Genomic DNA, 27,482 nt, shown 5'->3' on the forward strand with positions numbered 1-27,482 from the left:
AAAGCAAAAAGAAATTGGACAAAAATACATACTTGGTTAGAAAAGATGTTAGGGAAACACATCAATTTTAAACCTGAATTCTTTTTATTAGGTATAATTTCAGAAAAAAATGATAAACAAAGTATATTTAACATTATATGTATTAATAGCAGTGAGGATTGTATTTGCACAGCACTGGAAAAACAAAAAAAACACCATTGGATGAAGAGATAATTAAGAAAATAATGGACTGTGCAGAAATAAATAGACTTACACTGAGAATTAAAGAAAAAGAAGATACAGAATATTTTCAAACATGGAACTTATTCTATCAACGGCTGAAAAACGTGATAGAGAGTAAGAACTTAACTGGTATTACTAAACATAATAAAGTAACCCAGACAGCATGTTGTTCATTAAGCACTAAGGCATTGTAATAATGTGAAATTAATAAAATATATTAAAAAACAGTACGAAGAAGGTTCCACACCCATTTGCACTACTCAGGTGACCTTGAAGACACAGGTAAGCCTCCAGGTAGCTTTACCAACTCACTAAATGAATGCAAGAGTATAAATCTATAAGCAATCAACATAAATTATAATAGAATATTGATAAAAACAGTCAACATAAATCATAACACACAAATAGTTTCTTGGTCAGGATAAACAGGGTTAGGAGTTCAAAATAAATGCTTTGATGAGATTTTACAAATTTAAACTTGTTGGTGAGTGCTACAGTCTGTAGTGCTCAGCAGATTATTAACAGATAGTTTTGAAATAGCTCTTGCTGACACTTGAAGTGTACTTAGATGCCTGTTTGGTTGTCTGAAAGGAGAGGCAGTATCCTACAGAGATCAAAACTCTCTGATCTCACCTGAATGTATTACTGCAATGAGGTATTCTTTCTAGAGTATTTTTAAAAAAGCTGTGACAAAAATGTGACTTCTAATCTGTTGCTTTAAAGTAGTGTATTACTTAAGCAAATATTTAAATATTAAATTAGGTTTTCTGTGTGCTTGATGTGACTATAATTCTGCTTGCCTGCCAAGCATGTCAAAACCCCAAGCCTACTTTCATTTGCCAGGGTAAATGTTTATTTTGTTTTCCCACATAATGTGCTCTTTAAAGTGTCACCAATATACCAAATCTGATTGCTTTTTAATAGAGACATGGTGGGTTTTGGGGGGAGGTTTTTTGCTTTCATTAGGAAACAGGATAAATTATCAGTAAAGCTCAAGCTAATGAATCCACATACAGTTGATGTTCTTTGCATTCATTTTTCCTTTCCATCCCATTGGACTCTCTCTTACACTCTAGGATAAACATCAGAATAATTGTGTTGTTATGCCAGTATTTGAAACTATATGAAATAGTATAGCATGAAGGCTATGCAAACTTTTGCTTGATTCAGTCTTTCAAATTTATGAATGCTCCCTTGATTGTTTTCAGAATTCTAACCTCTTGCTGCATAATACTGTAGGTAGTTTTAAACATTTATTTGGGAGAGAAATGAATACATAATTTATGGATATAAAAAAATCTTGCCATTTTTTCCCTTGATTTAGGTGGTGTAAATTTATGTTTAGTGTGTTTTATTTTGCTTTTCAATGCTTGAATAAACTCCAGAATAGGTGTTCTTCAGCTTTGTCTCTAAAATACACTTCTGCCACTGGGCTTATTTCCATAAATTTCTGTGATGTTATTTAGGTCAATACTGAAAGACTTTGGTAAGTTTGCATTTCAAATTTTCAGTGAAACACCTACTTGAGGGAATCTTCTTAAATTGAAATTTTGTGTATTATGAAACTGAGATTAATCTAAGATTAACTTATTCTTTCAGTACCAGCACAGCTATCCAACAAGATGTCAGGCGGGATATGAAATTTTTATTTCCATCTTTTTAAGAAAAATAACTTTGAAATCAATTGAGAAATTCAAGCAGAACAAGTTGGAATCCATTTTAATGCAAAACATTAAAATTATCAGCATAGTAGAAAGCAGTTTGGCAAGATATATAAATACATCTGCAATCATAAGGATAATTGTTTTAGACATTCATATTCAATATTTCTACCAATAAAGATATCTGCATAGTTTGAGAAATTAACTTTGTAAGTTTAGATAAAAATGGTGACCAAATAAAGTAAAATTATTCTTAATCCAATTATTCTTCATGCTGTTTCTCACACTTTTAAATAACATTGATCCTCAGTTTTTCAATGGTTTGCTGTAATAAGCCCGATAATTAAAAAATCAAAATAGGAGAATTAAATTTCATAAGCTTAGAGTTAAATCATCATGAGCAGAGGAAAGGAACAGCTTCAATGGTAACTTCAGGTATATCCAAAGAAGAGCAAAATTGAAGTAGTAACTTCCTTTCTGTATTTCTGCAGGCAGATATTTTGGGGCTATTGTGGAGGGCCACCGCCACCCAACCCTAGACTAATGCACCAACCCCACCACTGCCACTGCTCCACTCCTGACACTGTACTGCTGCCTCCACCAACACTGTGGGCCAGACTGGGACCACCTGTGGGCTGGATGTGGCCCGTTGGCCGTAAGATGCCAGGTCTGATCTGAGAGATCAAAACAATATAACCTGTTTTATTATATTATATTTTATAGAGATTGTCATAAAATTGATATTTTGCTTCTGCTGTGTCCAGGACCCAGACAGAATAAATTAGTTTTAGGTTAGCCATCTTAACTGGTTCAAAATACCCTATTACATGCATTTTAGCCATAATTTGAGTTTCAACAGTGAAACTGAGGCATTAGATTTTGTTAACTTGATCAAATTCTTTTTTTAAAAAAATGTTTTATTGGTTTTTAACAATAACAATCTCTAGTGCCTGGTGTATGCAGTGTGTTCTCTTGGTTTATATATTTGAGGGAAAAAAGACAATAATAAATAATGAACAGTCAGTAATGATTAAATTTGATAATTCCATAATTAGTATATTAGTTAATAATATATTTCTTTGATCTTCCCTTCTCCCATTTGTATTCTCCTTCTTCAGCCTTAAACAAATGTAATTCTTAATATTTTCAATATACAAATGATTAAATATAGACATTTTTCATATTTATACAAATAATGATAACATCTATGTATAACATTTTTATCAGCTTATATTATTCTTACAACCATCACCATGCATCCTATTTTTGTGATTTTTGTTTAAGCTTAATTTTTCCTTTTATTCAATCCATTCTTATCAGTCATGATTTTCTCAATGTTAGTCATCTAAATATCCAATTTTTTCCATTTAGGTACACCATCCCAATATTTTCATATTTCATGTATTATAAAAATGCTGTGCTTCTTATATATCTTATAACATCTGAATATAACATCCTTTCTGATCAGCTTATATTTCACTTATATTTATAAAAGTTACAACATCCTAATATTTGTACATTTCATACATTGTAAAACATACTGTATTACTTAAATCTCTTATCCCTCTTGTTACAGGGCCCCTTTATGTTCAAAGTCCTCTATTCTTTTAACCATAGTCAAACAATTGTTTACTCATGTAATAATCCATCTGGTAGGGTGAATCAAATCTCATGAATCTGTCTCTAGCCTTCTTCTTTTGCCGAATAGCTTTCCAAGTTGATATATTCCACTTACCTGGCAGTTCCTGTGTTTTTGCAAGTATTGTCGGGAATACAAAAGATAGATTAGGTAGAATATATACTTTCTGTCTCCCAAACTTGATAATTCTCCTGGGAATTCTATAGTCCACTCCATTTTTATTGTTATATCATAGTCTTGTAGATATTTTCCTGTGTGTTGGATTGTAATTATTTTCATTTGTAGCTTCGTCGATATGATCATGTTCTTCTAATTTGTGTTCTGTTATCTGATTTGTTTGTTCACTCACCATCATTTTCTGGATGTTTTTTGATTGTAGATTTAGATTAGAGATGTGCTTATTTAAGTCATCAAAGTTGTTTTGGATATCCTCGTGGTTTAAATCTATTGTCAGTTGTATCTGTTGTAACATTGCATATATTTCCTCTTGGAAAGTGTTTGTCTTGCCTTGAAATGTTACTTCTGGAAATCTTTGATATCCCAGGCTGAATCCTTCAGGAGTGAATATTGAGTATGGTGTCCTGTAATTTTTTGATAAGTGGACGATATCCATGTTGTCTCCCCCTTCAAATAGTCTTTCATTAATATTTTGGTTCAGGGGTTAATTATCAATCAGTCAAAATTGCAATTCAGTATGTTAAGCCACCTTAAGTCCTTCCTGTAGATTCTCCTCTAAAAGATTAGCCAAGAACCAATGTATTTTTTTTCTTTAAACAATTCTTAAATTTAGTCAACAGTCCAGGTATGTTTCTTTCAGACACTTTTTAATTTTATGGCTGGGCCAGCTCTTTCTTTGTTCCCAGCTGTCTTCAAGGTTATTTAAAATTTAAGGGAACAGATTATTCTTTGTTTCTGGGTGCCCTGCCAGTTTCTGAGTCACTATTGTTAGTGTTCTGTGCTCTGATTTTCTACTAGGTATAAGCAGTGTTTTTTTTTTTGTAAAAGAAAAAGGTGCCGGAACTCACACGTCATACAACCCGCCTTGCCTACCCTACAAGGTTCCATCCAAAAAAGGTGCCGGAACTCCGTTCTGAGCGTTCTATGAGAAAAAAAGCCCTGGGTATAAGTAATTGTTCCTTTTCCAGTTTTTTCAGATAAAAAAATATTATTGTTATATATTTTTATAATTTCATTAAAACCCTTTTAAGTGTAGTCTTAGCAGTTCTTTTAGTTTCTAGATTTGTCCAGATTGTAGTATTTTAAATTTAATTTCAGTCTATTTCGCCGCTTCCATCTATGAGGGGAATGGGGATATAGTCCCCTCCCTTCACTTTCGGAGGTTTTCTTGCTTTTGGGGTCTTTCCCAAGGATTCAGTTAGAGGATATAGTATGTTGTTCACCGATGTTCTTGTTCGTGCTCCTGGACTTTGGCTGCAAGTAGTTTGGGCTAGACACCGATGTCACACTAGCCTTTCTCCTGTTGGGTCAGAGGGCTTCCCCCAGATTGAACAAAATGACCACTGTCATTTAGTGATCAACGGAGTGCTCCTCCTTCACGGTCACCTCTTCGGGGCAACTTCAGACCCATTTAGAGTCCCCCTGGCAGGACAAAACTGGTCGCGAGATGCGGAGCTTCACTATCCTGCAGCCACACGCTATGGCACAAAACTGGAAGTCCTTAACTTGATCAAATTCTTGATGTAGAACTTTCTTTTAATTTTGCTAATCATTTGTAGTTAAGACTTTAATTCTTGACTGAAACAAAAAAGAATTTATATGAATACACATCATTCATATGCTACCTAGTTAATACATACATATTCAAGAACTGTAAATTTGGTGGAAAAAGACTCTGATGCTGTTAAAGATGGAAGAAAAGGGAAGAAGAGGATGGCCAACAGCAAGGTGGGTGTACTCAGTTACAGTGGTAATGACTGTACTGTTGGGAGGCTTGAAAGTTAGAAATAGATCATCATGGGAAGTTGAAAACAATGTGTAGTTTATGAATTTGGCCTATTGAAGACTATGAAGTTGGTTCTGATTAGGGTTAAAAAAAGTTACGTTATTTCTGCTTATGCTTTGTGGACTTTTGCTGACATTATGGATTTGTTATAGATAACAAATGGGATATGGGATAAAGAGGTAAATGTTTGTAACCTTAGGGTAAAGAGTCACTAAATTTATTAATATGTGATGAAGGTTGAACCTACTTCTTTATATATTTCTTTTCTCTTATATTCTTACCTTTTTCTTTCTTCTGTCTTTTCTTTTTCTTGCACTTTTTACTCCTTCCTATTCTCTTTTCTTTAAGCTTAGTTTGTATTAGATTTTACTGGTATACTTAACATTCTTATTAAAAACCATATACATAAAAAATCAAGAAGTGAAACCTATTGAATTTAGTAGGTTATTCCCAAAGAATTGAATGTTGTGCAATCTTAATTTTTTCATCGATCCAAATACGTAAGGCACCAATGTTTGAATTTAAAAGTATATATCCTTTGCCTTTTTAGTGAATAGAATAAGGTCTTAAGAACATTATAGCAGAAGAAATAATGAAGTATTTCCTCGCTATCTCTGAAACATGATTGTATTCCCATGCTTGTAACAGTCTTGTAACAGTGAAACAGTCATTATTTATAATAAAGATTATATGAGTATCCAATACTTAAAAGAGAACGTTGATTTATACAGCAGGTTGTAGTTCCTGTTTTAGATTTATGGAAAACTATATCCATACCCGGTTTAAATAAACATTCAAAAGGATTAGCTGCCCCAATATTTTGTTTTTCAAAATTCATAAAATGAAAGGAAAAAGCATTTACTATTTTGCTATTATAAAATATATTAAATATGTAAAACATATTTTATTAACATATATTATAACATATATTATAAACAAAATTCATATATATATATATATATATATATATATATATATATATATATATATATATATATATATATATATATATATATATTCTTCTGTTGGTAAATAGCTACATTTCCATGGCAACCTCAGCATTTTAAATAATTTCATGAATACAAAGAGGATACTGAATGACAAGGAAAAATAAGTTTCTGCAGAAGACTAGATATACATGAGCCTCTCATTTATATAACTTTCATCTGGTTGAATAGGTCTCTGTTCAACTTGCTATGTTCCTCATAGATTAGCTCAAGAGTAGTTCATAGAAAATTCCACAAACAACATTTTTTTCAGGTAGAAGGGGAAAGAAGAAAATATGTGATTATTACTTCCTCTTGAGGCCCTTTTAAGGTTGAAATTTTATCCTGCCTTTGGTATAAATTAGAGTTTCGTGTTAAGTTGGAAATTCACAATAAAGTTTAGTATAATATCAAGAACTGCTACTCCTTATATACTCATTCATTTTAATGGATAGAAGAGAAGGGTGTGCTTTAAAATACAAGATTAAATAAGATAACAAGAATTGCTTTGGTATCTGTTCTTTTATTTCCAAATCTGCAGCTTATCCCAGCTTCCATCAGTGTGTTACAAAAGTTTTGTTAGCTTCAGCTGAAGATTCAGAATTTTTAAGATTATATCATTGTGTACTTTCTGCTTCATTTTCTAATTAAATTTTATGTGGATTTTAGAGGACATAATCAGCTAAATTACAAATATGAAATAAGTTTTAGGGCCTCTAGGATTTGCAACAAATTTACAGTTTAGCGATATTTTATTAGCTCAGGTACCATTTTGACTTTTGTGATTATAATAGCAGTTCCCATTTGTTTTATACTGAATGTTCTTCATGGCTTTTGAGTTATAAAATCTCCAGTCCTATAGTCTAGGAGGATTTCTTTTTGAGAATGAATTTCTATTTCTTCAGGCTTGTGTACATACTGGAAACCTTAGGACAGGAGACATGTTGCCTGCTCTGTTCCCTTGGTCTTATGGGAAAGCAACTCTGGGGCTGCTTGCTGCACCACGGGCCTTGAGGCAGCTTTTCTCACTGGTGTTGGTGAGCCCAGTGGAGGTGAGGCAGAACTCAATGATTGCCCCTAGGACACAGGTCTGCAACCCGCGGCTCCGGAGCCGCATGCGGCTCTTTCAGCCATCTCCTGCGGCTCCTGGTCCTCTGCCATGTGCAGTCCAAAAAAAAAAAGTGGGACTAAAAAAGTTCAACCAATCAATTCAAATATGCAGGGTAGGTGCATATCTCGCCTTGGCTCTACTCTTCAGTCAAACCCTGTTTTGCGCATGTACGCACATGCGCACATATTTTTTGTGGCTCCCAGTTTTTCCTTTTGTGAGGGAACTGGTTCCGAGTGGCTCTTACACTGTTTGAGGTTGCTGACCCCTGCCCTAGGAGAACAGAGAGAAAGGTCCAGTGGAGGTGATGGCAGCAGAATAAGGTGGTCTCTTCAGGCTGTGGAGGGAAACCAAAAGGGCAGAAATGGCGGGGTGGTAGTTGGTGGGCAATGCAATTGCCTTTATGCCACATACACTATTTATTTAGCTGCTTGGAATAAATAAATACTGCCTCTAAATACATACTGTACAATATAACTTATTTCAGTATTTTTTTGTCTACGAAAAAAATGAAGCAAAATTAATAGATTCTAGTTTGACTTTTCAAAGCTATAGGATTTCTGCCAAGTTTTAATGAACATCAGACTAATCTTTCATTATTATTATTATTATCTGTCATTGTTGATCTTAAATCAAATGGAATGTAGTTAGTGCTGAGTTAAAGCTATTCATTTCGTGTTCAATTAGCTGGTCTGGGAGCAGTGTTCTTCTGATCAGCAATATCTTCCTCCTTGCTCCTTTATTGGCTTGGTTTAATCTGGTTAACAGTATTAATTTGCATTGTTTTGAAGTTGCATTTGAAAGGGTAATGTCATAGCATCTACAAAAAGGAACCATATATGTTCTAAATATATTGAATTAAACTGAATGGCAGCATCAGCAAATCATGTTGAGTAGAATGAGAATAAAAAGAATAAATTAAAGTGGGAAACAGCACCAGCTATAGGGGGAAAAAGTTTCCAAAAGAATTGGGAGAGACTAATATATGTAGCAAGATGAATATTTTTTTCATTAATTTATCGTGATGACTCCAGGTTCTATTTTAAGATAGTCACATATTATTTTATCCTGCATTTGAGCACTGCTCTGTTTTCTTAATTTGTTCCAAACTATAGAAATAAAAAATAGGCAAAGAGAACTGTTTTTATTGTTGAAAAGTAACAATAATGCATTGATATATGTGTGTGTGTGTCTCTCTGTGTGTGTGTATCGCATCATCTTGTGATTCATGGAGAAAGGTAGGATAGAGTTGCATTAGTGTTTTGGGTAATGTATGCATTTATTAGTTTATATCATTTTCCAGAGAGCAGAAAGACAAGCACGAGTGATGGACTCAGCACAATATGCAGAATTCAGTGAAAGCCGTCAGTTGAGCTTTTGTAAGTATTGTGTAAACTTTTTACTCTCATAACTAGTATTTTGCAAGTTGGTAGTGGTTAAAAAGCAAATAGATTTAGTGCCAGGACAAGAAAAAAAATGCCATTTGCACCTAACTTGCCATAATGGCACCATCTCTTTGTATTTTTGTTCCCCAGAGGCTTTTAATTTATCTGGTAAGACTACTAAATGCACATAATCAAAACACAAGGCTGTTAAAAAGGACATGAGAGTACATTCAAGTTCAATGAGTCTTGATAAGATTTCTTGCATTAACTTCTTGTACATGTTCACCTGCAGTTCGATTGTATAAATTGATTACATATGATAGTGATTGCCTAGCCATCTGATATTTAATGCTCTCAAAACCCTGAAATAATTTTGGGAGTTTTCCCCCTATTTTTCCCCTATGGAAAAAATAGAGAAATAATAAAGGCATGCTCATTCAAGGATCTGCAAGTTAGTGCCATCAATAGGAGTAAGGAAAAGTACAACTGATATTTGAATTAATTTTAAATCTATAGGCAGTTTTTAATTAATTAATTAACCTGCTAAAGTTACCCCATATGCACCTACATTTTCAAATAACATAACTTTAATTATCTATTACTTTATTAAGGGTCTTTGTCATAAAACAATAATAAAAAATAACTACAAATAATGCTAAGAACTTAGAGGTCAGAGAGACAGAAAGAGCACACTGAAGGAGTCATAAAAAACTCAGCAAAATAGCACAGTGTGTTCCAGTGATAAATGAAAGCACAAAAGCACAAAATTTTTAAATGAAAGGCACTTATCTAGTTTTCCATTACAAGCTTTTGATTTGGAGAAATGACTGGTTCACTTGAGGATCACAATGTGAAGAATAAATGACACATCCACAATTGTGTTTTCTGTAAATGTCAAATAGCAGAGACATTTGGTGTGTAAGTAGTGTTTTTGCTGTTCCATTGCTTTTTTCTGAGTTCATTTTAAGCATCTGTAAATAGTTAAGTGAAAACTTCATCTTAAAATGTGATAAACTCACATTTTGCACCTTTTAATTATAATCAAGGGTACACCTTGATTATATATATATATTTCAGACAATAGTATTGAACATTTGAACTTGGAAAAGCACTTATATAAATGCATATTGTTTTCTGAGATACTATAGTTAGTAGAATTCACCCACACAGAAATGAAAATATAGTATAAAAATAATAGATGTTTTTGAAATATCTGATTCAAAGCTGCTTATTTGAGAAATATTGCACAGACTTGGATAAAGAATGAAATGTATTTTGAGATATATCAAAATATTGGTCAGATATTAATAGAAATCATATTCAGAAATAAGTGACAACATGGAACATTGGGTTCCATATTCTTTTGTAATAAATCACATCACCTGCCCTCTGAATTGAAAACTATCTAAATTTAGGATCTTATCAGTATGCTTTGTAAATAGTGTTTCCACTTCTTTTTTCAAAATGCCAGAATGACTTTTTTTTAAAAAAAGAAACATATTTAAAATATATTTTAAAGTATACAGAAGCTTTCATTTCTTTTAATATTATATCCATTTATCCAAAAGTACCATTATTCTTTATTTAGCATAAAAAATGGTACATTAGCCAGGAGACTACAATGTTAACAAAGTAGTTGTTTGGCTGCCTAAGACTGCTAGCTTTTTTGCTAGCAACAAAGATTAGATTATTTAATTCCATTGTCATAGTGACTGCCATCCATGCCAGTGAGATCTGGAAATCTACAACATGAATTATTCATAAGATCAGTGTCTTCCAACAATGTTGTCAGAAGGATTCTTCGTGTCACATATGAGATAGTTACAGAATGAAGAATGCTCTTTGCTGGACATGTGGTCCGCATGAGTGAGCAATGTCCAGCAAAAACCATAATCAATTGGATACCACCTGATGGTAGAGAAAAAGAGGAAAGCCAAAGATAACCTGGTGCCAAATATTTCAGGAAGATCTGAAAACATCAGCCTTAAATGGAAGGATGCAGAGACTGTAGCTGTGGACCGAAAATTGTGGAATATGCTTGTAGCCAGTGGTGGGATTCAAATATGTGAACAACCAGTTCTCTGTGTGGATGCCACTTCCGGAAGTCCATTCTGGGCCTGGGCAACAAAAAATTAGCTACCGGTTCTGCCGAACTGGTGCAAACTGGCTGAATCCCACCACTGCTTGTAGCCCAATGTACTCAGCATAGGATGTGATGTTAATGATGATGATAGGCTCCCTCGCTGTATAGTTTGTTTAAGTCACGCCTTAAGCCATGAAAGTCAGCTGGATGACCTTAGGCCAGCCACTCTCAGCCCAACCCACCTCACAGAGTGTTTGTTGTGGGGAAAATAGGAGGAGGAAGGTGTGTTAGATATGATTGCTGCCTTAAGTTATTTGTAAAAATAATAAAGTACTTACTTGTAAATGAATTCAGATTCCTGAATGTTGGATTTCATCACTTACATTAGAGGTTACAAGGTCTTACTCTTCATAAGAAACAGTAGAAATCAGAAGATACAAGGTTAATATGTATTTTTTTCAATACAGCCAAAAAAGCCTCCAAATTTCGAGACTGGTTGGACTGTAGTAGCATGGAAATAAAACCAAATGCAAGTGCTATGGAAATGCTGGCTTATTTAGCATATGAGACAGTAGCACAGGTAAATGAGAAAATGTTTATATTTCTGATGATTTGAGGGGAAGATGCCATTTAGTTACATTTGAATTTGAGGGCAATCATGGACAGCAGCTACAATGGATTTGATCAGCCTAGTAAGATCTCCCCTATACTTTTGTTCCCCAGATGCCATTTTAGCCTCCAGATGCCATTTCCTTAAATTCAAGGATGGATATCCAACCACCTTGCCCATTTGTCCTCCTGTTTTTCAAATGAGTTACCTCCACTGATTGGCCTTGTTTTTCTCCTGTTCTTCCAACCCTGAAATAGTTCTGCTGAAAACATGCTTGCTTCAGGTCCATGTGTGTTTTAATCTAGATAATGAACTACCCCAAACTGGCTGTTCCATATGCTGGAAGGTGGGTGCATTGAACATTTTGCATGTCTATATTGCAAATTAATATGGAAAGATACTATCCTCGTAGAAAGGCAAAAAACAACAACAAAAACACATGCCTCTAATACTTTCCAGAAATGATATCAAAACACTAAACACTCTTTCTTCTTTTTCTGTGCACCCTATGCCTATTAATAGCCAATCAATTTAAGATTTCCATCTGTTCATTTTTAAACTGTCATTTTTCCATAGCTTGTGGACCTGGCCCTTTTGGTCAAGCAGGACATAATACCGAAAGCTGGTGACCCTTTTAGTCATGCAATATCTGCTACTTTTATTCAGCATCACCATTCTGAGGTAAATATGACCTTAAAATTTATAGTGTACAGTATGTAATTTATTGATTTACTTTATGTATCATTAGTAAAGGTAAAGGTTCCCCCGCACATGTGTGCTAGTCGTTTCCAACTCTAGGGGCCGGTGCTCATCTCCATTTCAAAGCCGAAGAGCCAGCGCTTGTCCGAGGACGTCTCCGTGGTCATGTGGCCAGCATGACTAGATGCCAAAGGCGCACGGAACGCTGTTACCTTCCCACCGTAGTGGTCCCTATTTTTCTACTTGCATTTTTACGTGCTTTCAAACTGCTAGGTTGGTGGTCACTCTGTTATGTGGCACTCAGGATTCGACCGGCCAAACTGCCGACCTTCTGATCGACAAGCTCAGCGTCCTAACCCACTGAGCCACCGTGTCCCTTTTTATGTATCATTACAAGGACTTAAATTTCAATTATAGGAATATTTATGGAGGCTCTTGTTGTTGTTAGTTGTGAAATTGTGTCCGACCCATCGCAACACCATGGACAATGTTCCTCCAGGCCTTCCTGTCCTCTACCATCATTTGGAGCCCATTTAAGCTCACGCCTACTGCTTCAGTGTCTCCATCCAGCCACCTTATTCTCTTTCGTCCCCTTCTACTGTTGCCCTCAATCTTTCCCAGCATTAGGCTCTTCTCCAGTGAGTCCTTTCTTTTCATTAGGTGGCCAAAGTAATTGAGTTTCAACTTCCGGATCTAGGCTTCTAAAGAGCAGTCAGGGTTGATCTCCTCTAGGACTGACCGGTTTGATCACCTTGCAGTCCAAGGGACTCACAGGAGTCTTCTCCAGCACTATAGTTCAAAGGCCTCAATTCTTTAGCGCTCAGCCTTTCTTATGGTCCAACTTTCACAGCCATACATTTTAACTGGGAAAAACATAGCCTTGACTATACACACTTTTGTAGGCAGGGTGATGTCTCTGCTTTTTAGTATGCTGTCTAGATTTGCCATAGGTTTCGTCCCCAGGAGCAAGCGTCTTTTAATTTCTTGGCTACAATCCCCGTCTGCAGTGACCTTGGAGCCCAGGAAAATAAAACCTGTCACTACCTCCATTTCTTCCCCATGTATTTGCCAGGAATTGAGAGGGCCGGATGGCATGATCTTGGTTTTCTTAATGTTGGGTTTCAAACCCACTTTTGCACACTCCTTATTCACCCGCAACAAGAGGCTCTTTAGTTCCTCTTCACTTTCTGCCATTAGAGTGGTATCATCTGCATATCTTAGGTTGTTGATATTTCTGCCGGCAATCTTAATTCCAACTTTTGATTCATTTAGCCCTGCCTTTCTCATGATGTGCTCTGCATATAAGTTAAAAAGCAGGGTGACAGTATACAGCCTTGCCGGACTCCTTTCCCAATTTTGAACCAATCAGTGGTTCCGTGTCCAGTTCTCACTGTTGCTTCTTGATCCTCATATAGGTTTCTCAAGAGACAAATAAGATGGTCTGGTACTCCCATCTGTTTAAGAACTTGCCACAGTTTGTTATGATCCACACAATCAAAGGCTTTAGCATAGTCAATGAAGCAGACGTAGATGTTTTTCTGGAACTCTCTAGCTTTCTTCATGATCCAGCATATGTTGGCAATTTGATCTCTAGTTCTTCTGCCTCTCCGAAATCCTGCCTGTACTCCTGGTAGTTCTCGATCCACATACTGCTGGAGTCTAGCTTGTAGGATTTTAAGCATAACTTTACCATGTGAAATGAGTGCAATGGTGTGATAGTTTGAACATTCTATGGCTTTGCTTTTTTTTGGAATTGGAATGTAAATTGACCTTTTCCAATCCTGTGGCCACTGTTGAGTTTTCCAAATTTTCTGGCAAATTGAGTGTAGCACTTTTACTGCATCGTCTTTTATGATTTTGAATAGCTCAGCTGGAATACTGTCACCTCCACTAGCTTTGTTGTTGCTCAGATTTCCTAAGGCCCATTTCACTTCACATTCTAGGATGTCTGGCTCGAGGACAGTGACCACCCAATCATGGTTATCTGAGACGTTAAGCTCATTCTTATATAGTTCTTCTGTGTAGTTTTGCCATCTCTTCTTAATCTCTTCTGCCTCTGTTAGGCCCCTGCCATTTTGGTCCTTTATCATGCCTATTTTTGCATGAAATGTTCCCTTCATCTCTCCAATTTTCTTGAAGAGATCTCTGGTCCTCCCTATTCTATTGTTTTCTTCTATTTTTTTGCACTGTTCATTTAAGAAGGCATTCTTATCTCTTCTAGCTATTCTCTGGAATTCTGCATTCAATTGGGTGTATCTTTTTCTTTCTCCCTTGCCTTTTGCTTCCCTTCTTTCTTCAGCTATTTGCAATGCTTCCTCAGACAGCCATTTTGCTTTCTTGCATTTCGTTTTCTTTGGGATGGTTTTAGTTGCTACCTCTTGTACAATGTTGTGAACCTCCGTCCATAGTTCTTCAGGCACTCTGTCTATCAGATCCAATTCCTTAAATCTATTTGTCACCTCTACTGTATATTCATCAGGGATATGATTTAGTTCATACCTGAGTGGCCTAGTGCTTTTCCCTACTTTCTTCAGTTTAAGCCTAAATTTTGCAACGAGAAGCTCATGGTCTGAGCCACAGTCAGCTCCTGGTCTTGTTTTTACTGACTGTATAGAGCTTCTCCATCTTTGGCTGCAGAGCACATAGTCAATCTGATTACTGTGACCGTCTGGTGATGTCCATATGTAGAGACATCTCTTGGGTTGTTGGAAAAGAGTGTTTGCTATGGCCATCGTATTCTCTTGACAAAATATCACCCTGTGCCCTGCTTCATTTTGTACTCCAAGGCCAAACTTGCCTGTTATTCCAGTTATCTTTTTGGTTCCTACTTTAGCATTCCAATCCTCCATGATGATAAGGACATCATTTTGGGTGTTAATTCTATTAGGTGCTATAGGGCTTCATAGAACTGGTCAATTTCATTCTCTTCAGCAACAGTGGTTGGGGCATAGACCTGGACTACTTTGATATTGAATGGTTTGCCTTGGATTCGTACTGAGATCATTCTATCATTTTGGGGATTGTATCCCAGTATTGCTTTTCCTACTCTTTTATTGACTATGAAAGCTACTCCATTTCTTCTGAGGGATTCTTGCCCACAATAGTATACCTGATGGTCATCTGAATTAAATTCACCCATTCCTGTCCATTTTAGTTCGTTGATTCCTAAGATGTCGATGTTCAGTCTTGTCATCTCTTGTTTATGGAGGCTCGAAAGGGTCTAAATCACTTTTCCTGAACACACTTTTCTTCACCACACCTTTCTCCATGTAAATGAACCTATAGAGAGGAATTAACTGATGATGTTACCTAGTCAGGGAATGAAATGTCTGGAAACATCAAGCTCAGAGAGACCAAGGACTCCACAGTTTAACCTTCAACTGCAGATATTCTCTTCTATTGGAATTAACTATATATGCTAAAACATTTATTCAACAGCTTCTTTGCAGAGGTGAGTGTCAGGGCTATGTGTGGCCAATGCCTACTGTTTAGGGCAGCAGAAATAACCTTTTTTATTATTAAAGAGTTTTACAAAAACAAAATTTTACAATATATCCCCAAATCCCTCCCACCCCAACCCCCCCACTCCCCCCCACTTCCCAGAGCTAAATACAGGATTATAGTTACAATAATCATATTCTAAATAAAAATTATGCATAATATACAATTAACCAAATTCATAATGCGCTTTAACTCTCTTTTAACATAACTACCAACAACGTACCAATAACAATATCCCACTAAAATCTACTCATAAGCTAAGTGGTACTTTTTAGTCCCATATTTGTTTTGAATATAATTTATCCATCTCCTCCAAACTGAAATATATCTTTCCTGTGAATGATCCTTCAGATAAGCAGAAATCTTAGACATTTCTGCAAGATTCGAAACTTTAAACACCCATTCTTCTACAGTAGGCAAACTATCCTTCTTCCAATATTGTCCCACCAATAACCGTGCTGGGCAGCAGAAATAACCTTTAGGAAAAGAAGGAAGAACTGTACCCATGTAACCTGAGAAAGCATTTTAGACGTGACCTTCTCTAATTCTCAAATAGATATAGTGGGGGGGGGAGAGCAGTAAGATTCTGTTACTATAACTTTACAATGACACTTGTATTAGCATTCACAACTTTAGTTTCCAAATTGACGTACCTCACTTATTTTGTTGCAAAGGAATCACTTGGGCTTTCTTCCTTGCAACAGATCACAGGTGTCAAACTTGCCGCGTCATGTGACATGTTGCAGCGTATCATGACTTTTTTTGCATTATTGGAGCCGGGGTGGATGCAGCCTTTGCATGATGCAGCCGGCCCATGGGCCGGCAGTTTGACACCCCTGCAATACATTGAGAAGAAAAATCAAGCTATTCCCCTTCTTTTAAAGCTATTATTGTTATATGGGTAATCTATAATTAGATTTACAGTCAGAGACTGGTGAAAATGTAATAATTGAGATCCTAACCAGGGACCTAAGAATTATTAAGGCAATTTGTCTATATATAGATAGTTCCAAAGCAGGGTTTTTTATATAAAATTGTGGTTTATTACATAGTCAATAAGATATTCATACTGGATTTGGCATTTTTGTCTAACTATTGAGTCCTTCCCAAGCACCTGGAATAGGCAGATGTTGATGTTTTGTGGTATTAAAGGTATCATCGCAGGATGTAAGCTGTTCTGAGTATTATTATTATTTTACAAAAACAGTGAAATTGTTATTTGCTATAATACAATAACCTACTAGAATCCATTGATGCTTGCATCTACTTACGGTTGCCATTTTATCTTAGAAATGGAAGACATGGTGGCAGGGACAGTGAACATCTTCTGAAAGTATATTTACGGAATACTATTGTATGTATTGAGTACTATTAGACTTCTACCAGAAAGATTTGGATTCAAATTGTATGACTTAGGATATATATTACAATAAGTTTAGATTCAGCAACGAAGCTTAATCAAGTACAATCTCTATGAAGAACAGAAACTGTCTATACTGGATCCTTCTGGATTTTGGAGGTAGGGAGGGCTGGGAAGGAACAGCTCCAGAAAGAAAAGTTGCAATTGTTGCAATGTACCAATTTCTGACCATGTTCATCTTCTACCATTAAAACGTGGAACTGATTGGTATTGGTATCAGAGAACAATAGGTGAAGGAATAATTTTGTCTTTTTTAGATGCATGTTTTAGGGCAGACTGCAAGTATGAAGAGTAATCCAGGCTCACCTGATAATACCCCACCACCAACCCCCACCCTGCCATCAACGGGCCCACAGTACCTCGGGAAAATTCAGTCTGGGACTATGGGGAATGGCAGCACTGGACAAGAATCCTCCAAAGTCAAACAGCGAAAGAAGAAAAAAGTGAGTTAAAACTAACAATAGAGACAATGAGATATTTCAGCTACTCCAAATGTGTATGCTGTCCTCTGGAAAAGCTTATCTGTTCAGTGTGCAGGTCTTTCCTGTGACATCTAATAAACATAGTATTGAAGAGGTTTGCAGACCATTCTAGTCAGACTCTCAGTGTGATGCTTGGAAGTAACTCTTAAGGATCTGTCAGAATCATAAGATCCAAAGGAGAGGTCCTTCTGAAGAGGGCCTGTTTATGAGGTACTCTTTGCCCTCAATTTCTGCTTTTTTTAAGGAGGCACTGACAGGTATAGCTAGCACACCAGTGTCCCCTCTAAAGCACATTTCTCCTTTGGATTCAGGTAGAACAGCTATTCTTGTTCCATTGAAGTATAATGATTTTTATCTTGTGTCTTTGTGGGTGATTGCTTTAAGCTAAAACTCTTGGGAATCTAGTCTGAATAGAAAGGTGGAATATGAATCAGGACTGTGTGAGGCTCAGCTAATCACAGTGGAAAGTATAATATGTATATTTCTTCTTTTCCTCCTTACAATGGTTGTCTTTTAATATTTGTGTTTTTACTGTTTTTAACTGTTTGTAAACTACTCAAAGTTGTTGGCATTTGATTAAAAATCAATCAATCAATCAATTAATCCCCAGCACATGTTTTATTTTTGTGCTGCCAAATGTATGCTGCCAAATGGAAATTGGAATGGAACACATATAGAAATCTAAGTTGCTTTGGAAGTTATGATTTGTTTATATGAGATCTGACAGCCATTTTAGATGGTCTTGTGACTATGCTTCAGCAAGATCAGTTTCCTTATTGTGGTGCAGTTTTGGAATAATTTTCCCATGAAGATTCATTTTGGATAGAGTATTTTCCCCCCAAATCCATTAAAAAAACTTCAGTCATTCAGATGTAAAATGACTCTTCGTTTTTATATTAAAGTGTATTGTTTTGAAAAGGCTCTGAAAGCCTTAGTTGAAGAATTAAATAAATAAACCTTAAATATCAAAGTTATTGTTCAGAAGCTCCTTGTCTACTAGGGGTACTAGTGGTAACATTGATTGTTATTTTATCATTCAGTATAAAGTATAATATTACAAAATTGAGATTTAAAATAATAACAAAATAATACATGAAGGGATAAATAAATAAATGAGATTAAAAAATGAAATAAGTTTTGGATTGTTAGAAATTATTTATCAAAATTTCTAGCCTGAGAAAAATGTTGCTTGAAAATAAAATAGTCCTCAACTTATGACCAAAATTGAGCCCAAAATTTCTGTTGCTAAGTGAGACCAGTTGACCCTGGGACACTGCAACTGTCATAAATGTGAGACAGTTGCCAAGTGTATGAATTTTGACCTGGGGGATGCTCTAATGGTCGTAAGTGTGAAAAATTGTCTTAGGTAACTTATTCCAGTGCTGTTGTAACTTTGGAGAGTCTTTAACAAACTGTTGTAAATTGAGGATTACCTGTACTATGTAAATCCCAGAATCATAGATAAGTAGTCTGTGTGAGATAGTAAATATTGCTCAATAAAGCCTCTTCTGGAAAATGTTAGTAATCTTTGAGCAGAATAAATTTATGCCAGCTTGGCACCATGGGTACATAATGTGATATTAAAGATGCAAACATAAACACAGACATATACACACAGAGAGAGATTTACAACCTTAGAATAAATTGAGATTTCATTTAAGATCTCATTTAGCTAGGAATCCCTATCAGTATCAGAAGAGATAGATCTCGTCACACATTGGGCATTTCAGCAATCATTGAAAGTATAAAAAAAATCCACTTTACAGACTGAATCACATAATATGAGTAAAGTGGCAAATTTAAGCACTGGTATCATTTGACTTACTAAGAAAGCTTCACAACTACAATTTTTACAAAATTGCACGTAGGGGAAATAAAAGACAACCCTTTAGGAAAATCAGAATAATTTTGCTAGGGTTAATCATGCCAAACAACGAATGCATTCACTTTCTTGTCCTGAAGAAGAAGCAGGGCTTTTAGAAATATCAGAAGTGGTCAATCTGGTGATTCCATTCTAAGCCCCAGTTGGTGCACAGAAGTTCCTCCAAGTTCTCTGTTATCTATGGACTTATGGTGTTAATGCTGCTTGCTTCCAGAGTAGCCCCCCGCACCACACAAAGAAAATGCTATTCTTCTTCCTGTTCTTCATATGTCGTACAAGTAAACCTCTAGGATTACCGTAATTTCCTTTTTGCTCTGTTCATGAATGTTTCAGTTTTATTTTAATGTGAACTGTATGACAATGATTGTCTCTTCAAAAGAAATAAGTAAATTCTACAAAGGTCAATTTTCTTAATTCACAGTGTGTGCTTGTTATGAGTTTTCAATTTAATAACAATGAATGTGCTTTGTTGTTGTTGTTGCTGCTGCTGCTGCTGCTGCTTGTGCAGAGTACTGCAGCTTGTGGTGCAGAAGCCCAGAGTGATGCTATCCAGCCTGCCCACATCAGAGAGGCCATTCGACGCTACGGCCACAAGATTGGACCCCTTTCCCCTTACACAGTATGTGATAACAAAGATTTAAGAAGCTATATTTATAATCTTAGAGAAGTTTGATTTTCAAGTGGCCAAATGAAGAAGCCTTGGAACTGTTAAATGCAATTTGTGGGAACTCTAGTTTTCTTTAAAAATGGAATAATTCCTTGGGGGAATGAAACAATATTTTTCTTTTGTTTGGGGCAAAGGAAGAGGGTTTTTGTTTTAAATATTTCTAATGATGATTTTTTTTTGTTTGGAGTATTCCTAGTGTCAACAAAGTTTAAATATTCTAATATCAGTGGACTGATCAATTTTCTAACAAAGATTAATTCCTTAAGTCACACATTTAAAGGTTCTTAATGACTTCGTCTTCATAAACCATTTACATTATAGTAATGTACTTGAAGAAGTATCTTTATAGATGTAACTGAAAAAGTATCTTAGTTCCACTTAAGTATAAAATTGTGTTTAAAATATTTATTTCTTTTTAAATATTCAAAGCATTTCCATTTATAAAAGATAAGGCTCTAAGAGTGGTGTCAGAAAAATGCCCAAAAATGTTTCCCTTACTGTTTGTCAGTATTGCATTCTCTTACCAATCTGTTCTGATTCTGATTCTATTATTAACTCATCTTGAGTTATTTAGAAAAAAAGTGGGATATAAATGAAATAAATAAATAAACAGTGAAAATGTAAGCATCATTTTAGACCTTGTAACAGTGTTGTCTTGTGAATCAATCTGGAGCTCCTAGAGGAAAGATGGAATATAAATATAACAAATGAATATCAAATAATGGTATTGTTAGCTCTTCCTGGCTCAGCTGAGGCCTCACAGGCATCCTGCCATCAAAAGAAGAAGGGGAAGAAGGATGAAAAGGAAAAAGATGAAAGGGCAATAAAGCTTTGTGTGTACGTGATAGGAAATTAGGAGGGGGGGGGAAATGACAGGTGAGAAGGACCAGAGCAGCAGGATCTTGGATCCAGCATCCCATGGCCAGGCACCCTAAGAAATATGCAGATTACCCCCAAACATCTCTGAGTTCTCAAAACATCTTGGTGAGCTCCAGTTGGCTGGAAACGGACTGGACATGGAGGGAGGGATGAGCTGGGGGCAAATCTATACCTTATTTTGCATCCAGCGAGTGCAGTGATTCCAGAGCTGGCTTGACTTGACTGCAACCAACACTCTTAGTAAAAGAACCCTTTGCTTTAATCAAGTGGAGTCAAAGGCTTTTCTTTGGGATCAGATTGGGGCAGGTCTGACAGGTATGTATTGCTTCCTATTAAAGAAAGAAATGCAAGATTATTTTTCTGATGTTTGTCCCTAGGTTAGGCTGGTGGCTGGCCCAAGCACACCCACTGGGTTCCCATAAATGGGGGTAAATGGGTACCTTTACTAGTCCATCACCATAACGACCATACTGTACTGGCTCCCAGTCATGTTGAGGAGAAATGTTTTACTGACAGTAATGTGAATAAACACTTTTTTAATACTCTATACAGCCCTATTAGGAAATAATAAAAGGTGGCTACTGAAGTAATAAAGGTGGCTACTGAGGAAGAAGGAATTAGAAAAAATCTTAATTCTTCTATGAGTAGCTGGTAGCTAGCTAGCTACTAGGAGAGGAACTCTAACATAGACCAAGACCTAATCTTTTCAACATGCACACATCTTTGGAAAATTGGAACTTCAGTACTTAAATAATAAATATACAGTATTCAGAAACTTGAAATGTATTTCTTAGATGTAATAACTGCATCCAATAATATTACATGATAATAAAGGGGATATCTTTTTGTGCAAAATTGGGGTAGTAGCTTCTAGGGACAAGGAAGAGGAAAGTAGCTAAAAATTACCGAAGGAACAACGTTTGCTAAGTGTTGTGTGCACCTCTGTTGACCCCATTTTTATTTTTAACAGATTTTGACTCGTCATCCAAGATAACCTATTCTAATGTTTATTTTACATATATTATAGAATTGCATTGTAGACACAGCAATAAAATCTTTCTCTGTCAATTCTTTCTTGCCCCAAATCCTAAAAGGATTTAAACCATTATATATCCATTAAGTCAGCGGTCCCCAACCTTTCCGGCTCCACAGACCAGCGGGGGGGAGAGAGGATGGCTGATTGTGCAAATAGAACTTTGCACGCTTGCTCTCCTGCCACTTGCATGGCCCAATTCCCAATGGGCTGCAGCTAATGGGCTGAGGACTGGAGGTTGGTGACCTGTACATTATGTTGAATTTAATGCAAACTATATTTCTTGACTGGACAGAGTTGAAAAGCTTGATACAGATATGGAGGGGATGTGTGAATGTGATTCCAGTGCTGCCTACAGTTGTCAGGTTAAGATTTAACAATGCACCTCTTCTCACTTGGATTGATATATGAGGACCAGGGTATTCTGTTGAAAAGTCATACAGCAGAGAGTCAGTTATGGGGGTTGGGAAAGGTTGTTACACTGTTTGTGGCATTCCTCTTCTGGTTTCTAGGTTGGTATTTTCTAAGGGTGATCTCATGGCATAGGCATGTTTCAAGGGGTCTACTGCAAGAGTCTTCCCCATTATGTCTGTATGCAAAGATACAGTAGTTGTATAAAACATAATTAGAGTGTTACAATAGAGAATTCACCCAAAGAGTTTTTTGCTTTGGAACTCTTAACTTGAGCCAGATTAGTGCCTCCACTGCTTCTGCCTGATTTGTATTTCATGCCTGAATTAGGGCTTTGCCAATTAACAATTAGTTATCTATAATGCAAACGGAAAATGGATGCAGAAGAATTAGCCTTTAAATTTGACTGTGTTTGCCAATCAAGGAAGCTAATACAGCAAAATTAAATCATTAAAAGTAATGCAAATAACATCATTTCAGTGCATAAATAATTACAGATTATGTTTGTATGTTTCTTGCCTTTGCTGGGATTCTACAGTGTATCGTTATTTAAAACAGGAGTGTCAAACTGCCGGCCTGCGAGCCAGATGTGTCACACCAAAACCGCACCCACCCCATTGCCAGCAATGGGGAAAAAGTCGTGATACGTCGTGACACGTCACGTGACATCGCTAGTTTGACACCCATGATTTTAGGTATATGTATATTATTTATAGATGAGGTTCTTTCTTTCTTCCATACATGCTGCTAATTTAAGATTAATGCACCTATGCTGAGAATATAAAGAGTCAAAATATAATGGTTTTTTTATGCTGAAACATTAAAATATGGAAAGCCATGAGTTTCTTGGACATTATGAAGTTGTTATTGCATTAAGCCAACAGGTGTCTCTAACAAAATAAAAAATAAGTTGGCATTCTCAACTGGAAATAATTTGATGCTATGTGAGGAAAATTATTTTAAAAGAAATATGTAGGTTCCTCCACTTGCCAAATACTTTCTTTATTGACCATTTGCCCGAGTTTGAATTTCATATCTATCCAATTCAAGACGTAAAACAAAACTAAAAGCTGCTGTACATAATAAACCTCACTACATTGTTCCTATGATAACTATTTTTGAGCAGAACTAATCGTGCTCATGGTCTGCATCAGATTATTTCCACAATGGGCCTTTAAATAAAGTTGAGAAATAGCTCATTGTAAGTGGTAGATACACAAAGACTTTGCCATATACAGATGGTCATTATAGAAAGCAATTTAAAGGACATCACCATCATCTTGTCTATATAATGCTATATGAATTTCACAATAAAGAAAGAGCAGCCAGGTTTTTCAAGAGTAACAATCAACAAATTTAATTCTTACTAACAGAGATGAAATGATAGAAGGTGTTGAAGCCACAGGAACCTTGGGGGGGAGTCATCATGCAATATTGGAATTCAACATTATGCAAAGCACAAGCAATAGAACACAGTCAAACTAGAGTCTTGGACTTTAAGAGAGCTAATTTCAATAAATTTAGAGAGAGCTTGGGAAGGATTCCATGGATTTCCCCTCAAGGGGAAAACAACTCAGGAAGCTTAGGAAATTTTGAAAAGTGAGATTATAAAAGCCCAGACTAGCACAATACCAATGAAGAAGAAAAATAACAGCTCTCAAAAGAAACCAGCACAGCTGCATAAAGATCTCTCTGATAAATTGAAACACAAAAAGGACAAGTATAAAAAGTGGAAAGAGGGGCACATAACTAAGGCAGAATATCAGCTAATAGCCCGAGCCTGCAAAGATGAAGTGAGGAAAGCTAAGGCTCAAACTGAAATAAGGCTTGCGACAAAAGTCAAAAATAACAAAAAAGAGCTTCTTTCATCATGCAAAAAACAAGAAAAATGTTAGAAATGATTGGCCTATTAGTGAGAGAAAGTGGCAAGAAGGTGACAAGCAACAGGGAGAAAGCAGAATTATTTAACCTATTTTTTGCATCCGTCTTTACACAAAGAGCAAAAACAGTCCAACTTATCAAAAACAGTACTGTAAAAAACAGATTAGAAACACAAGTTAAAATAAGCAAGAAAATGGTAAGTGAGCACCTATCCACCCTAGACAAGTTCAAATCACTAGGACCAGATGAGGTATACCCCAAGGTTCTGAAGGAACTGGCAAATATGATCTCAGAACCACCGAACTATATCTTTCAAAGATCCTGGAGCACTGGGGAACTACCAGAGGACTGGAAAAAAGCTGATGTAGTTCCCATCTTCAAAAAAGGGGGGAAAATAGATCCAGGAAACTACAGACCTATCATCCTGACCTCAATACCTGGGAAGATTCTGGAAAAGATAATCAAGCAACGAATCAGCGAACACCTAGAGGCAAACAAAGTCATTAGCAAAAGCCAACATGGGTTATTCAAAAACAGACAAATCTTATTGCATTCTTTGACCAAATGATAAAACTAGTGGACCAGAGGAATGCTGTGGATATAATTTACTTGGACGTCAGTAAGGCATTTGATAAAGTAGACCACAACCTACTGCTTGATAAGATAGAAAAATGTGGGTTAGACAGCATCACCACCAGATAGATTTGTAGCTGGCTGACCCGCCATACTCAGTGTGTGGTCCTCAGTGGAACTGCATCTACATGGAGGGAAGTGTGTAGTGGGGTACCCCAGGGCTCTGTTCTGGGCCCAGTGCTCTTCAACATCTTCATCAATGATTTGGATGAGGGGATAGATGTGGAACTCATCAAATTTGCAGATGACACCAAGCTGGCAGGAATAGCCAACACTCCAGAAGATAGGCTTAAGATACAGGAGGATTTTGACAGAATTGAATATTGGGCACTATCTAAAATGAAATTCAGGGGTGAAAAAGTAAGGTTTTACATTTACGCAAGAAAAACCAAATGCACAGGTATAATATAGATGGTACCTTGCTCAACAGAAGCAACTGTAAGAGTGATCTTGGAGTCCTAGTGGACAATCACTTAAATATGCTAGTGCTAGGCTACATTAACAGAGGGATAGAATCAAGATCATGTGAAGTGTTAATACCACTTTATAACGGCTTGGTAAGGGCACACTTGGAATACTGCATCTAGTTTTGGTCACCACGATGTAAAAAAGATGTCGGGACTCTAGAAAGAGTACAGAGAAGAGCAACAAAGATGATTAAGGGACTGGAGACTAAACATATAAAGAACGGTTGCTGGAATTGGGTATGTCTCAGGGGTTGCCACAAAGAAGAGGGTGTCAAGCTATTCTCCAAAGCACCTGAAGGCAGGACAAGAAGGAACGGATGGAAACTAATCAAGGAGAAAAGCAACCTAGAACTAAAGAGAAACTTCGTGACAGTTAGAACAATTAATCAGTGGAACAACCTGCCTCTAGAAGTTGTGAATGTTCCAACACTGGAAGTTTTTAAGAAGAGACTGGACAACCATTTGTCTGAAATGGTATAGGGTTTCCTGCCTGAGCAGGGGATTGGACTAGAAAAGGAGTCCCCAACTTGCGGTCCATGGACCGGTACCAGGCTGCAGCATGCCAGCAACCAGTCCACACAAACAAGCAAAGCCCCATCTGTGGGATGCAGGCAGCGCACAAAACCATTCACCTTCCAGTCCACAGAAAAACTTCTTTCAATGGAACCTGTCCCTGTAGCCAGTTTTGAATTGGTGCTGATAACAGTTGCTTGAAAATGTTATTTAAATTGGGTAAACAGAAATAGAAATAGAGAATTGGCTTTTGAAAAAGGCCAAAGTATATCTGTGGGGATTCGTTCATTGGCTAGAGTTTGGGGACTCGATAGTGTCACCAGGAGCATATCTAATTAGTTCAATATCAAATATCAGTTAGTGGGAGACAGAATATTTGTTATAATTGTTATAATACAAGTTATAATTTCCTATAAATGGCATTTTTAGGTTTCTCAGTGGCTGTACTACAGCGAAAGAAAATAACTAGACATATAATTAGGTTATATATTATGTTTATTTAGCTTATCTAAGGCCATTGTTTGGAGGTTTCTACACATTCATGCATATTTTAAAATTACACAGCATAGTTGTGCTCAGTTGTAACTGAGATGCTTTTTAACATAGATTTGATAGTGTAACATTTCATTAAATTGCAGAAAAACCATATAACAGAATGTTTAGACTTCTTTGATCTCCTTTTATCATGTATAATTCCACTGTTTAGGACTTAGTTTATAATATTGCTTGTGTAGTCAGTATTGTTGTTAATAACAAGTGGTTAATGATTTTGATAACATAAACTGTAAAACTTTTAAGTTACACTATTGTATGTTGTTTGACTTCAGTATATATATTGAAGTTTTGGGCTGATATTTGAGTTTGGGCTGATACAGGCAAAAAGATTTGGCCCATATTTGGGGCAACAAGGTGTTCAAAATATTCAAGACATATCTCCCCTGTCTCTTCCCTCCCCGATGCAGCTGACAAAGTGAGAAAGAGCCTGTGGCCTAGAGATTAAAACAACTGCCTAATGTACAATCAGTCCAGGTTCGAATCTCAGAAGGGTGTGGCTGACTGATGAGAATAAATAAGTTTGAAATAGCTATATCAGTCTCCCTTTAATTCTTTGTTAGCAATACAAATATATATATACAAATATATATATATATATACAAATATACAACTATTTGTATTGTATATATATACAATACAAATTATATATATATATATATATATATATATATATATATATATATATATATATATATATATATATATATATTATATGTATGTATGTATGTATGTATGTATGTATGTATGTATGTATGTATGTATATAAATGAATAAGAATGTAATTAGTGTTAACATTGTGAGT

General features: G+C 36.1%; 1 protein-coding gene across 1 annotated transcript in view; it reads left to right on the plus strand.

Annotated features, from left to right (window-relative positions):
- The window catches only part of SUPT3H (SPT3 homolog, SAGA and STAGA complex component), a 273,613-nt gene that overhangs the window by 193,959 nt on the left and 52,172 nt on the right, over positions 1-27,482 (plus strand). Inside the window, exons 7-11 of the mRNA XM_083349958.1 lie at positions 8,883-8,958; positions 11,515-11,627; positions 12,234-12,338; positions 17,535-17,720; positions 20,150-20,260. Coding sequence (XP_083206084.1) covers positions 8,883-8,958; positions 11,515-11,627; positions 12,234-12,338; positions 17,535-17,720; positions 20,150-20,260 — 591 coding nt within the window. The remainder of the gene's footprint in view (positions 1-8,882; positions 8,959-11,514; positions 11,628-12,233; positions 12,339-17,534; positions 17,721-20,149; positions 20,261-27,482) is intronic.

This window comes from Vipera ursinii (genome assembly GCF_947247035.1).
Source record: "Vipera ursinii genome assembly, chromosome: 1".
NCBI lineage: Eukaryota > Metazoa > Chordata > Lepidosauria > Squamata > Viperidae > Vipera > Vipera ursinii.